The sequence below is a fragment of the Aspergillus japonicus genome (assembly GCF_003184785.1).
Source record: "Aspergillus japonicus CBS 114.51 unplaced genomic scaffold BO86scaffold_9, whole genome shotgun sequence".
Classification (NCBI taxonomy): domain Eukaryota; kingdom Fungi; phylum Ascomycota; class Eurotiomycetes; order Eurotiales; family Aspergillaceae; genus Aspergillus; species Aspergillus japonicus.
The window spans coordinates 779,916-792,709 of NW_020291646.1; the positions used below are offsets into that span (position 1 = coordinate 779,916).

The 12,794-nt window shown below is 53.3% G+C and overlaps 4 protein-coding genes and 1 non-coding gene across 5 annotated transcripts; 2 read left to right on the top strand and 3 right to left on the bottom strand.

Annotated features, from left to right (window-relative positions):
* Window positions 1-398: 398 nt before the first annotated feature.
* Window positions 399-2,238, top strand: BO86DRAFT_397346 (fungal specific transcription factor domain-containing protein; the record flags this gene model as incomplete). Its single annotated transcript, XM_025673497.1, has 3 exons — window positions 399-890; window positions 973-1,485; window positions 1,537-2,238. 3 exons carry the CDS (start codon window positions 399-401, stop codon window positions 2,236-2,238), a joined length of 1,707 nt encoding a protein of 568 aa, XP_025530407.1.
* A 77-nt stretch (window positions 2,239-2,315) lies between these two features.
* Window positions 2,316-3,948, bottom strand: BO86DRAFT_407945 (alpha/beta hydrolase; the record flags this gene model as incomplete). Its single annotated transcript, XM_025674312.1, has 5 exons — window positions 3,570-3,948; window positions 3,188-3,312; window positions 2,920-3,115; window positions 2,529-2,838; window positions 2,316-2,410 (listed from the first exon to the last, which is right to left on the bottom strand). The coding sequence occupies exons 1-5, from the start codon at window positions 3,864-3,866 to the stop codon at window positions 2,316-2,318; spliced, it is 1,023 nt and encodes a 340-aa protein (XP_025530408.1). The 5' UTR covers window positions 3,867-3,948.
* Window positions 3,949-5,205: 1,257 nt separating this feature from the next.
* On the top strand, window positions 5,206-6,469 carry mog1 (Ran GTPase-binding protein MOG1). Its single transcript, XM_025669693.1, has 2 exons — window positions 5,206-5,428; window positions 5,535-6,469. The coding sequence occupies exons 1-2, from the start codon at window positions 5,352-5,354 to the stop codon at window positions 6,193-6,195; spliced, it is 738 nt and encodes a 245-aa protein (XP_025530409.1). The 5' UTR covers window positions 5,206-5,351; the 3' UTR covers window positions 6,196-6,469.
* A 54-nt stretch (window positions 6,470-6,523) lies between these two features.
* On the bottom strand, window positions 6,524-9,525 carry BO86DRAFT_333694 (SprT family zinc-dependent metalloprotease). Its single transcript, XM_025668822.1, has 2 exons — window positions 7,934-9,525; window positions 6,524-7,851 (listed from the first exon to the last, which is right to left on the bottom strand). Exons 1-2 carry the CDS (start codon window positions 9,073-9,075, stop codon window positions 6,678-6,680), a joined length of 2,316 nt encoding a protein of 771 aa, XP_025530410.1. The 5' UTR covers window positions 9,076-9,525; the 3' UTR covers window positions 6,524-6,677.
* A 25-nt stretch (window positions 9,526-9,550) lies between these two features.
* Window positions 9,551-9,641, bottom strand: BO86DRAFT_t90. Its single transcript has one exon. It is a non-coding gene; the product is annotated as a tRNA-Pro (tRNA).
* Window positions 9,642-12,794: the final 3,153 nt, after the last annotated feature.

Here is a 12,794-nt window from a genome sequence, read left to right on the forward strand (position 1 = left end):
CGTAAGTCCTCCTCCATTCCGCTCAGCGGCACTAGAAAGATAACACCCATAACCGTCTTCTAGCTGCGAAAGATGTCACACAAGGAAGGTCCGATGCCCCGGAGGCTCCCCCTGTAAGACCTGTGTGCAATCGGACTGCGTGTCGGAGTGTATATATCCGAAGCGAGACCGGCAGATCAAGATCAGTCAAAAGTGTGTGCTGATGCTGAAACCTGCGGTTGTGAATCTTAGCTGAAGAACAGGTTCGAAACAGTTATCTCGATCGGCTTATCCAAGAGAATGATGCTCTGCGCGCTCGCTCTGGGGATCGAACCAGATCAACTCCAGGGCCTGCCCCAGAGCCTACGCCAACGAGCCCAGCAACGGATCACTTCGAAGAGCCGACTCGAAACCCCTTGATGGATGAAAGGCCTTGGTTCCTGCCGGTCAACTCCTCCAGAATTCCAATTCTGATAGGCGAGGTTGCGGATCCGGCCTTTGCGACTCGAATTCGCCAGACCATTTCGACGAGGCCCCAGAGCCATATCCCGAGGACAGCTTATCCGGCAGATGATCTAGTGCCTGACTGCGCCATTCCTAAGCTCAACCATGTGCATGCTCGTGTTTTGCTCAAAACAGCTCTGGCGTACTTTGACGGGCGTTATCATATTGTGCGAAAAAGCGCGACATGGGCCCTCTTTGAGAAATACATCCAAGCGCCAGCCTCGCTAGATCCTCTCTCCAAATGTAAGATCTTTGCGTTGTTCGCATTTGGGGAACTTTGTTCGAGCCAGGGTAAATCTTCATCCGACGGGGTACCGGGCATGGCATTTTTCAAGGAGGCGAGCAAAGCTTATGGTGTCTTACATGAACGACCCACCACCGACTACGTGGAGACATGTTTGATCTTGGTAAGGAGACTGAAACTCAGAATGAGCGCCTTTGTCTCTCTTTGGTCTGTTTCTTCCTTTTCTTTGCTGAAGCGTGCTCTAGGCTCTGTACTCGCTACACGTCAACAGGCGTCATTCTGCATACTTTTTAGCCAGCTCCGCCATTCGGCACTGCATTGTGATGGGGTTACACTTCAACGTGCCGGACTCTCAAATCCATGATGCAGGTACTCGGGAACACCTAAATCGACTTTGGTGGACTTCCTATCTTCTCGATCATCAGTGTGCGACTATCAGCAGTCAAGCAATATCAGTCTCGGACGAGGAGATCTTTGTTGATCTACCTAAGGAGATCCAACTTCCCGAACCCCAAGCTGTGGATTTTCAGTGCACCGACTCTCTTGCGTCGAGAATCTCTCTTGCCAGGCTGACCAACAAGATCATCAGGACACTCTATGGGCGAAGTACATACTCTAGCCCTTTCTTGGGTCGGGCTCAGAGTGCCTTGAAAGATCTCCGGCAATGGTATCGTATCATGCCAGAGTCTTTGAGAGCGACTGCGGACGGCTCTTATCGAGGACCCGCTACGATGGACCTCCACCTCTCCTTCAACCAGGTTGGCTTGATTCTCTCTCTACCTAGAAAGTGGCCCAACTGACCCTTCCAGTGTTTGATCTTGACCACTCGCCCTGTCCTCCTCTACGTGACTCGCGTTCGGATGACGGCTGGGGTAGATTCACCGAGCATGGATCATCTCCACACTGATACACGAACGTTAGCAGAAGCATGTATCCAGTGCGCGCGAGACTCGTTCAATATCATCACCGAAGCTTGGAGCGAAGGGTCGGTGCGGACATTCGACTGCTTTACGACCCAGCAGCTTTTCTCCGCTGCCACCATCCTGGCTATTGCGAGTCTGCTCACCGATAGTCCTGAAGAGGATCGACAGAAGTTCGAATTCGCCAGTCACCTGCTTGAAAGTCTCCGCGATGCTGGGAACTATCCCGCGAGGCATTACTGTCAACACCTGGATGGGATCAAGTCTGATATACAGAGTCTTACATCCGCAGGTGAACCATGTCCTTCAAATAATGACGCTATCACCGAGGGACCGCATTCAAGTGTCGAGGCTCATCAAAACGTTTCCGCTATCCAGCCGCGCGCGTCCATTGCGGACGTCGGACCGCCTCTACTTATGACGCAGCAGGCTGCTGGTGGGAGCAGTGCCGTCTTCATGGAGCCCTCTATGGGCGCATTCTTGTCACAGGACGAGTTTTATCCGGCTCAGCTGGACGAGTTCTTGACTGATACACAAATGCAAGGAATCTATTGGCCTAATCTGGACAGCGATCTAGATACGACATATTAAGAATGGTGTTACAGGGGCCGGCGTGCAAAGTGTATCTTGCGGCTCTTGTGAATCAGCGACCTCGTATGCACAAAGGTTTACTCTCTTGGGTCGAGTCTGCAAGGAGGGTTCGCATATATGTCCGCAAAATCGTCCAACATGGAAAGCCCATCGGCACCGGACGGTGCCTTTTCTAGGCTATGATAAGAACTCTGTAACAGCTATATCGAAGGACTAAGCGTCAGTATCGCGCATTCGGCTCCAGGCGAACATATCGAGGGATAGCTTGGGAAGGGAAAGCACAAACGTACCTTGCCGCAGTTCCTCCGGTTTCTCTTGAACGATCCAGTGACCACTATCAATGTTCACGATCTTGGCGGCTGGGAAGAACGAAGATATCGTCGGAAACGCCGTTTCCGGGATATAATGGCTCCGAAGTGCTCTCAGGAAGAGCACACGCCCGTGAAACTGCTTGGCTCCTTCCTGGGTCTCTCTGTAGGGGAAGTCGCCCAGGGGCCCCATGGCCGTTTTCAGGATCTCCACGGGGATTCGCAGGTCGAGATATGGCGAATTTGGTTTCTTCACGAGGTTGCTGATGAGCCAGAGTCGAATGACGGGGTCCTAAACAATGAGAATGGGCAAGAGATAGTGAGTCTCTGAACGGGAACAAGAACAAACATTATTGGTAACGAAACAATGTACCTTCTCATATGCCGCCAGAATTTCATCGGCTTGCCGATGGCTGGTGATCCGCTCCTCTTGCAATCGGGCCAGACCTTGCAGGTATCCCAGGAAATCCGATTTAAGCGGTAAATGGATGGGGCCGTTGTCGATGGCCACGACATCTTTGATGAGGTTAGGAGATTCCAGCGACAGGGTTAAAGCTGTTTTCGCTCCCCTATGAGCATGGGAGAAACATTGAGTCAATTACTGAGGAAGAGCGGGTGGGAAAGAGATTTCTCGCACATACATCGAATGCCCGATGATAGTCGGCTCTCGAATGCGGTGTTTCTCGATGAAGCTTCGCACATCTAGCGCCAGTTCCATATAGTCGTGCTTCGGATGGTGGCCGGAGTCGCCGTGGTTGCGCAGATCCTGTCTCTCACGGTGTCAGTTTCGCTGGAATTATCTTGCGGTTCGGGGTATGGCTAGGTGATGAATCTCAATTAAAATTCAAAGCGAAATCATTCAATGGCAACATGCGATTCTGCTCTATCAGAAGGGAAGGGAGGGAACAGACCAATACATAGACTACTCGGGAGGTATCCTTAGCCAGTTGTCTAAGGACTCATATTTAGAAACCATGGGTTTTCCCGCATTATCTACTAAGGTATAGCATAACTAGTGGTTACAATGCAAGACGAGAAAAACGGGGGAGAAGAGACGCAAGGAGCCATGGAACCAATGAGTTTCTGGGAAAGTGCTTGCCTACTAATCAGTCGATTCTCGCGCTTCGAGCCGAGAAACCCATGGAGGAAGAGAATTGGGGATGTTGAGGGGCTGCTGCTGCTGCTGCGCGGTGGTTGGCGGTGGTGGTGATGGAGCTCGTAGGCGAGTTGGACTCGTGCGGGTGGTGGTGGTGGTGGTGGTGGTGACGTATACAGGGAACGGAGGATGTGGTGGGGACGCTGCTGTCTGATGAAGGACATGGTGATGATGTCCCGCTATGTTCGCAATGGGGTGGGTGGGCTAGAGGGAACGAAAGAAGAAGAGGAGGAGAACAAATTCAACTCATGGTGTGTATGTGGTAGGCATGAGAAACTGGGATGGCGCCGGTGCAGGGGTCTATTCGAGGGTACATAAATTACGACCCCGGATTTTACATACAGTACGTCGGCTGTATGGCTGTGTTGCCGATCCGAAGTATGGAGACATCCTCCTTCTGTAAGACAAGACGTGAAAAGACACTTTCGCTTTCGCCACTCATGTCGAGTGGTCTTGTTCGGTATATTGATATCTCTGACTACGGGCAGATTCTAGGTAGTATTATGTGTACCTAGTGACCCTTTTATTGGAATCACATCGGCGAGTAGTGCTTGTGCATGAGGCGTCTGTCGACTCTGCCCACTGCATAGTTCCAGTTCCGGCGGTTTATGTCTAGGGCTAGCCTCGGGGACTGCGGACGCGCTTGCCGAGCCCTTCAATCGGCATGTTGAATGCTTTGCCGAAGTCTGCAGCATCTACAACTCATCAGACCCTCTCAAGTGACTAGACGTCTGTGAAGGGTGCAGTAGAACCCTCTAGTGTGTGACTTGCATATCTTCCGATGTAGTGCATGACTCCTTAGCCATGGATTCTGACTTGAATTACTAAGGGACCCTAACTACTATCCCCAGGAAGAGAAGACCGAGCACCACCCAACTAACCATTGCCTCGCTTCTTCTGATGTGCCGTGACCTAAGCCATATTCACCCGTGCAGCGATTTGTTAGTGCATTGTACTGTACTGTGCACATCCATCACTCATCCCATCAATATTGCCCTTCTTTCAGGGCAGGAGTTGAGCTTGACTGGACTGGGCCGTTAGTGTAGAGTCATGATATGCTAGCACTATGGCGGTCGTTGCTAGTTAGTCTTCTTTAGGCAGTTAGTCTAGCCTTCAGGTGAGCAGGATAGCATTCCGCCACGCTATACTATGTTTTTGATATAAGCGTTGAGTCAAGATATGAGTCCAGGTGGCGGGTGTTGTTTGACCATACTTGTAGGTTGGTCAGTGCTAGCCTTGGATTCTAGCCTTGGATGAGCAAGATATAGCAGTCTGCGACGCCATATGTTCGAGATCTAAAGCATTGAGTCATGATATGAGTCTAGGTGGCTGGTGTTGTTGATGTGAAGTAAACTTATAGATCGGTGAGTCACAAGGCTGAGCATAATTAGTCATTTATGCAAGCCGCAAGCCGCAAGCCGCAAGACCCCCGCAGCCCCGCTATCATGTGAAGTTCTGCTATCCCAGCTTTCCGCAGCTTAGCTTTGTTCCTTCAACTGAGCTTTTAACCAAACATCTATACTACACATAAATACTTCAATCTCCCAGATACTACACCATCTACTCACGCTCAGCATCACACAACCACCAAATACCCATCCTCCACAACAACCCACCACACCAACCAACCCCCCAATCCTCCCAGAACAATGCCCACCTACACCCCCCAACCCCTCTACGGAGGCGCCATCCAAGGCATCATCCCCGAAGGCTGGATCGACGCGAGGTGAGCTGCCCCGCCCCGATACCCCCTTCCTCCCCCCAAAAATCCCCCTCTTATCCCTTAACCGCAAAACTCCTGGCTAACCCCCCCCCCCCCCCCTCAAAAAAAGCACCCTCCGCGAAATCCCCGACCACCAAGAACTCTACCTCTCCCCGACCACGCTCTCCTCCCTCATCATCGAGCTCAACCAACCCGTCCCCAACCCCGTCGCCCAAGCCACCCTGCACGCCCACCCGCGCCTCCTTTCCGGTACCAGCCCCCAACCCGGCCACGCCCCCGACCAAGAAGCCCTCAACCGCGCCGCCGCCCTCCACCACCTCCTCGACATCTGCGATCCCGCCGACACGCTGGCCATCCTCCAGCCTCCCGCCCGGGTGGCACTCCCCCGGTTTGCCGGGGAGGTGGCTGCTTATGCGGGGCGGGTGGGGTTTTCTTCCCCTCTGGGCGGCGGGAGGGCTTCACTGCAACAACAACAACAACGACGCCCACAACAGCAGAGGGTGGTGGCGGGAGCACCAGAAGCAGGGGCTGGGGCTGGGTCGAGTGAGGACCAGGCAGGCACAGGCACGACGACAACGCAGTGCTGGTTTTTGTTGGTGCGGCTGGTGGAGCAGGAGACGGATCTGTTGGTGTTGGTCAATGTTCCCGAGAAGGAGTTTGTGGAGAGGGGGGATGCCGCGGGGTTGAGGAGGGAAATTGAGGTGGGCGAGGGGGTCGTGGCCGAGTTGGTGCGCGGGTTGGAGGTGGTGGAGTGGGGGCTTTTTGCTTGATTTATCTCCCCTCCTCATCTTTTTATCTTAAGATGAAGGGGAAAGGGGAAGGTCGAGGGTGAAGTGGATGGGGATGGGATTTGGATCTTGGATCTTATGGTGATCGGGATGAGGGTGGAATGTACTGGATGCGGGGAATGACAGGACTGAAGGATAAGGAAAGAAGGAAGCATCATTGTTTATGCATACAAATAGTTTAGCGGCGCGATTGTCGCGTGTATAGATAGATAGATAGATAGATACCTAGGTTAGTTATGAATTGAGTCAATCCGACAGTTAAATTGGAAATTCCACTATTGCAAGCAAGAATTTTTTGTACATTGAGCTAGTGAGCATGCCCTAACACCAGGTCAGCAGCACCCACAATTAGATACAAAATCCAACCCGAAATAAATTACACCAATGCATCACCGCTAAGAAACTGAGCACCAAAGGAAAAACGCCATCAAGACTCTTGGTTTTCCAGATGCCAAGTGCACTGGCTAGTCGGAATCATCCAGCGTCGTGACAGCTGCAACCCCGTCCATCACCTTGGCCACCTCCGCCAGCAGCCCCCGCGCATTCGGCAGCAGCGACAGCGGCTGCTTCTTCCGCGGCGAGACGCTGCGCGGCTTGGGCTTGATCTGCTGCAGCAGCCCGTGGCACCGGCCACACCGCGACCGCACGGGGTTGATGCTCTTCGAGTGCCGGCCGTAGGTCTGGCCGCAGTCGACGCAGCTCCACACGTACTTGTAGTCGATCTTGTAGTTGTGCTTGGTGGAGATCTCGACCCGCCCGCCGCCGTACACCGGGTGGTCCTGCAGCGCCGCGATGCACTTGCGGCCCCACGCCTTGAAGCTCTCCCCGTGCGGGTTGTCGTGCACGTCCGAGATCATGTAGTTGGCCAGGTGGCAGTACTCGTGCGCCACCGTCTTGATGATGCGCTCCTCGCTGTCGATGATCCGGTCGGCGAGCTCGATCTTGACGTAGTGCTTGGCAGCTTTGGTGGGGGTGTCCTTCTCGGATCCGGGGAGGTCGGACTCGCGCTGCTGCTGCTGCTTGCCTGGTGTCACTCGCTTCCAGGTGGCGCGGCCGGCGGTGGTTTGCAGGGTCTTGCTCCACACGATCTCAACGCCTCCGGTCGTGGCGGCGAGTTTCTGGACTTGGCCGTCGTTCACGGCATTGTCGAGGGTCTTGAAGAAATCCTCCGCGAAACCGGCTTTGGAGGCGTCAAAGGCTTGCTTGCGGGCCTTCTCGGCTTTCTTCTTCTCGGTCTCGGCGCGTTTGAGTGCCGTCTTGCTGAGGGGTTTGCGGGTGGGGGAGGCTGGTGGGTGGCTGCGGCGGTTGGCGCCCCGGGGCATGATGTCCACGTCGATGACTCCGGCGTCGGACTCTTCGTCGAACTCCCGGAGGAGGTCGTCGACCTTGCAGGGGGAGTGCTGCGTGACCCAGTCGTTGGTGACTTCCTCGCTCCAGAAGGCGTCTACGCTCTCGCGGTGGGGGGTGGGCGGGATGTGCACCCGAAGTCTGTCTTTCGTGGGGGATCGAAGGCGTCCCTTCGAGGGACTCGATGGCGGTGTCGAGGTTTTCGTTGTCGTCGTCGTCGTCCCCGTTGCCGATTCAATGCTTCTGTTGGCCTGCGATCTCTTGGTTGGAGAGTCATCGTATTGACCGGTCCTTGGGAGTGTATATTAGCATGCGAACCAGAGGTTTTCCCAAAGAGACAGGGGTGTGAATGGAGCATTTATGGGAGATTTACGTGAATAGATCCCGCTGGAGTTGGAGGGCCGGGTCATTGTTCTCCAGGTGCATATTGTTCAGCTTGTCGGTGAGGTTGATCTCGTCCTGAAAGAGACGTCTGGGCGTGGCCTCCAGCTTGGGGGCTACCATTGTCAACCTGGCGGGCAAGGATGGTACCAGTTTCAGATCCACCTCGTTGTCCGAGCCAGCTGCAGCTGGATCTTCTTGCAGGTCTTTTTTTATCTCTCTTTCTTCGTGACCCGGTCGTCGACCCCTGAACAATCTCTTTCTTGTGGCTGTTCTGGGCGGCGAGGGCGAGGGCTGCGCGGGCTTCTCGAACTCTTCTTCCTCTGTTTCATCCTCGGAGGAGTTGTGAAAACTGAGGTCTTCATTGTCGCTGACAATGAAATCGGCCATTGAGTTGGCGTCATTGTCTTCCTCGCTTTTTTCGTCGGCAGACTCGGGTTCTGGCCGCCGATAGCCCGTGAGCGGGCGCTGAGTGTTCGACATTCCTCTTCCTGGTGATGGTCGAGTATCAGCCGGTCTACGCACCGGCGAGCGACTCGACGACGACGACGACGACGCATCCGAGGGATTCCTCGACAGCGGGGGAACGTCGCGATCGTGCTCGTGCTCGTGCTCGATCGGGTCATTCTCCTTGTCGTAGTTGTAAGTCTCCGGCTTCCTTGTTGGCCTGCGACGCCGCGGGGAGGGCGGCGGTTGGGACAAAGGGGCCGCGGACAAAGAATTGATCTGCGACAGTCTCAAAGGGTCTGTTGTCCGTGTCTCGCACAAAGAGCGGGTCGAGGACCGCGCGCTGCTGAACTCGGTTTCGCTGAGCCCGCCATCGCTATCGGAGAAGATGTCGAAAACCCCACTGGAGACGGTCCCTGTTCTTTGGTGTCGGACTCTTCGTTGTTGTTTTTGTTGCTGTTGCTGTGGGGACTTTTCGGTTATTGTTGTAGTCGTTGTTACCGAGTCGCCCTTTGTTTGTCCCTTCAGTGTGGTGACCGTCCATTGTTGCTGGGGTTCATCCTCTGCCTCGGACGCGGACGACGTTGCGTACTCGGGGACCTCGCGGACGACCGTCTGGGCGATGGGCTTGGCTTGAGGCCGGAACACCGCGGGCTTGATGGGGCTGTTGGGGTTGAGTCGAGCCATTGTGTCGGGATATATAGCTGATTCTAGGCTGTAGCAGTGCAGCAGCCCCCACCTCCGCGTTGTTGATGACGATGCCCTGTGGCGATCGGAGGTGTCATACAGTACCTGCGGTGGGCGTGGCAGTCGGTCGGTCGTCAGCTGTTGATAGACGTGCAGTGCAGCCCTTCGCACGCTTTATCTGCGCGAGGCTGGATACTGGGGAAAGACTATTGAATTGCGGTGGGAGTTCTGGAGACCGGTTGGCACAGCAACGCGTCGGGCGAGATCCCGCGGGCGATAAAGAACCAAGGCACTGGCCGATAGGATTCATGGAGGTGGGGTTTTGGTCCCGGTGTTGGCCCATTCCGTGCCCCATGGGCGTACACCGCTTGATGTCTCTGCATCATCGTGGAGGAGGAGGAGGTTGGGGATCATCATGGTCATGGCAAAAAGAAAAAAAAGAGATCGAGATGCTGGCAAAAAAAGAAATGTTGAAGGCCCGAGCCGCGGATCGAACGCGGGACCTCTCGCAGATATGCTTGGGTTTGTATCCCTAAGCGAGAATCATACCACTAGACCACCCGGGCTTCTTATGGTAAACGGCTCTATGCTTGGTTTTATACAGCAGTGCTGCATGAGTTTTCCATGCAATATACCTACCGTTGAAAACCTATGCTTGTTGAAACAGCAACTGTCAACATGATATTACTGAACTGCCATTTCTGGTTCAACTCAGTGCCGACCATCAATTCCCTTGAGTTTGTGCTCTTGGCCGTATCCTGCTGATGCCTCAGTTAGGAATCTTCCGCGATACCTACTTCAGTCGAGTGGTCCGTTCGGATATATACTTCCAGAACGGTGAACCTGGAACGCATCGCATGTTTGCATACGCACGATACATCTGGAAAACAAGCACGTCAACCCCCCAAGGATAAGTCAAAGGTCAATACAATCTACGCCCGCAACACATTATACATACACGAGGCTTGGACCCCAATGCTGACAGCACTGGTAAACTCAGCCCCATACATGAACGAGTGCGCAACCCGGATCTAGTCTGCTACATGGATGACACCACCAGACAGAAGGTGTAAATGACCAGACGACCGCACAACGGCCGTAATTCATCCACTGAGACATCCGTTCCCAACAAGGAATAACCGCGGGTTCCGAATGGACCACAGGGGCAAAGCTAGAGAGCTTATTCCATCATCCGCAGATTGACTGCAGGCACAAGCTCTCCCAGCTTCGTGTTACAATATGGGATCATAAAGCATAAGCGACAACCAATCAGACACCCATAAAGCCGATCGGAAGATGCTCGCAACCGAATATGGCCGAGCCTGTGATCAAACACCAGCTTGTGTATTGCACTGATTGTCCCACAATATCTCATGCGCGAGCCAACGACCACTGCACTGCGACGAATGCGGGGAGGCCACCAAGATGCAAAACAGAAAACAAGTCATGCGGAAGAGTGGTCGCCTACCGACGAGACTGAGTACGTTCAATCGCCGCAATTGTAGTGTCCGAATCATCCTGGATCACAGGACAACCTGACCCTTGGTCTTAGTCCAACGGAGTTGCCATAGACGGTGATCCAAACCAATGGGAATTGCACACTCGGGCAGCGCAGTGTACTGCGTAGCAGTCGAAGTGGCGAAGTCGTCTAACAGACGCGATAGAAGATGATGATCCAACATCTCCAGGCGTTCAAAACACCATGCGACGATCGTTCTTTTCCCGTCAGTGGAACTGTCCCAGACAAGCAACGCACTCACCACTCCAGAGTACGGGAGTCTCAAACTAGTCGCGTCGCGAGCCGGTTCGCACAGATGATCATCGCACCTTAAACAGCAACAGAGGTTGAACTAGATACACCTTGAGCGATGCACGACTAATCCGATCAGAGCTCCGTACCGAACCACACCCGCCGCCACATTTCGGGAGAGCCTTTCAATTGCATATGTGGCGTCGGCTGTCGAAAACGGTCATCGCACCATAGCACTTGTAAGCACTTCGTAGTGAGTTACGACCAATGCACAGACAGGTCTGCTTGCCTCGTAAGCCGTATGTACGAAACCAGGTGAACAACTAATCATTGCCCGGACCGTCGACCATCGGTTTGTCAGCGTTGTACGTGGCGAGAACACCGAACCGATTGAAGCCACAAATCATAGGGAGAGGGAGAGAGAGGAGAAGGAAGTGATAGTCTAATTTAGTGTGACGGAGGGGAGCGGAAGTCAGGCGAAGCCGCGAAATGAAATCTGAAACACTCGATGGAAGCAACGAAGTGCCGCCCCCCTTTTCTCTTCCCAATCTCCAATCATTCGACCGGGCCGGACCACTCACAAAAGGTCGCAATCAACCTGGGCTCGTCGCGGATATCGCCACCCGCTTTGCTGGACCATCCGATTGGCCTTCGCCTACATCTTATGCTCCATTCGCCCACAGCCCACCTGTATCTTTTAGTGCCCGGTGGTGCCTGGACATTGGCCCATTCAAACGGTGTTGAAACCTGCTCCCTGCTAGCCCAGTGTTCCTGGACTCCTGATTATTGTGACCCCACAATGGGAAGAATAAGGACTCTGGCGATGAGATTGGGATTACTGCTTGCGGTCGCATATCCCGCAAACTAGTGCGGAGCAGCTGGGGAGGGGTTGAATTATTGGAGGGCGGGAAAGGGGTCTTTAGAAAAGTGATATGGCGAGATTCATTCGAGTCCATCTACCAGGGGGTTCGAGGGAGGGGGGAGGGGAAGGAAAGGGTCTGATGCCAGTCAGTGAGTGAATGAGGTTGATCCTGCGAGGAGGGATGTCTTATCTTCTCTACTTATAGAGGTGCATGATACAGTACTGTGCATGATAGACATCACCAATGACCCTGAGACTTGGGTTGCTGTCTAGTCTAAGTGTCTACATGTATGTTCCTGATCTGCTGCAAGGGCAAGGAAGATATAAATGGAACGGGCAGACATTGCACACACACACTCACACACACACATAGCACCCATCTTGCATATCGCTCCCGAGCAGCTGCCAGACTGCTGTGCCGACCACTTCATTTGACTAGTAGTATTGCGCTATAGTGTTCTCTCAAGGTTCTAGGTCCAATGAACCCTTTATTTTAATCTATTGAGTGAAGATCACTATATCTTGGGTTGACTGTACTGTACTATGGAGTAACGACTATTGCTACGTATTATTTTTGTCCAGAGAGAAGAGAAGAAGACAGGAACGGTCGGTTCCATGGCTATGCCGGGGTTGGAACCCGGATCAAAAGTGTTTACTTTGCATATTTTTGGAACTTGGATTCAGCCCATCCATAATCTTACTTGTTCCTAGACTAGTTCTGATTATTGTTTCGATTGATCAATCAAGCCACGCAGGCGGAAGAACGTTTAGAAACCTAGACATCCGTGAGAATCTTACTGCGAACCAATTGACAGCCTGGACACCCCAAAGAGACAGAGACCAGTTATCGTGGGCGGTTTTCCCACCGATATCGATGTCATCATGGATCTTACGTAGCTTGTGGGGCGGCTACGCTTTTAGTCTCTGACCTGATGGTGTGTGAATTTCTCACAAATAACGGGGCTCCTTTGAATATCCCGGTCCTCATCCCATGGCTACCACTGACAATATTCCACATTGTGTCTCTTGTTTCTAAAGGAAGGTACTGTTTTTGATTTTCTCAGATGAGAGCTGTAATCGGTAGTGGCCATCCTTGGTTCCTCCCCT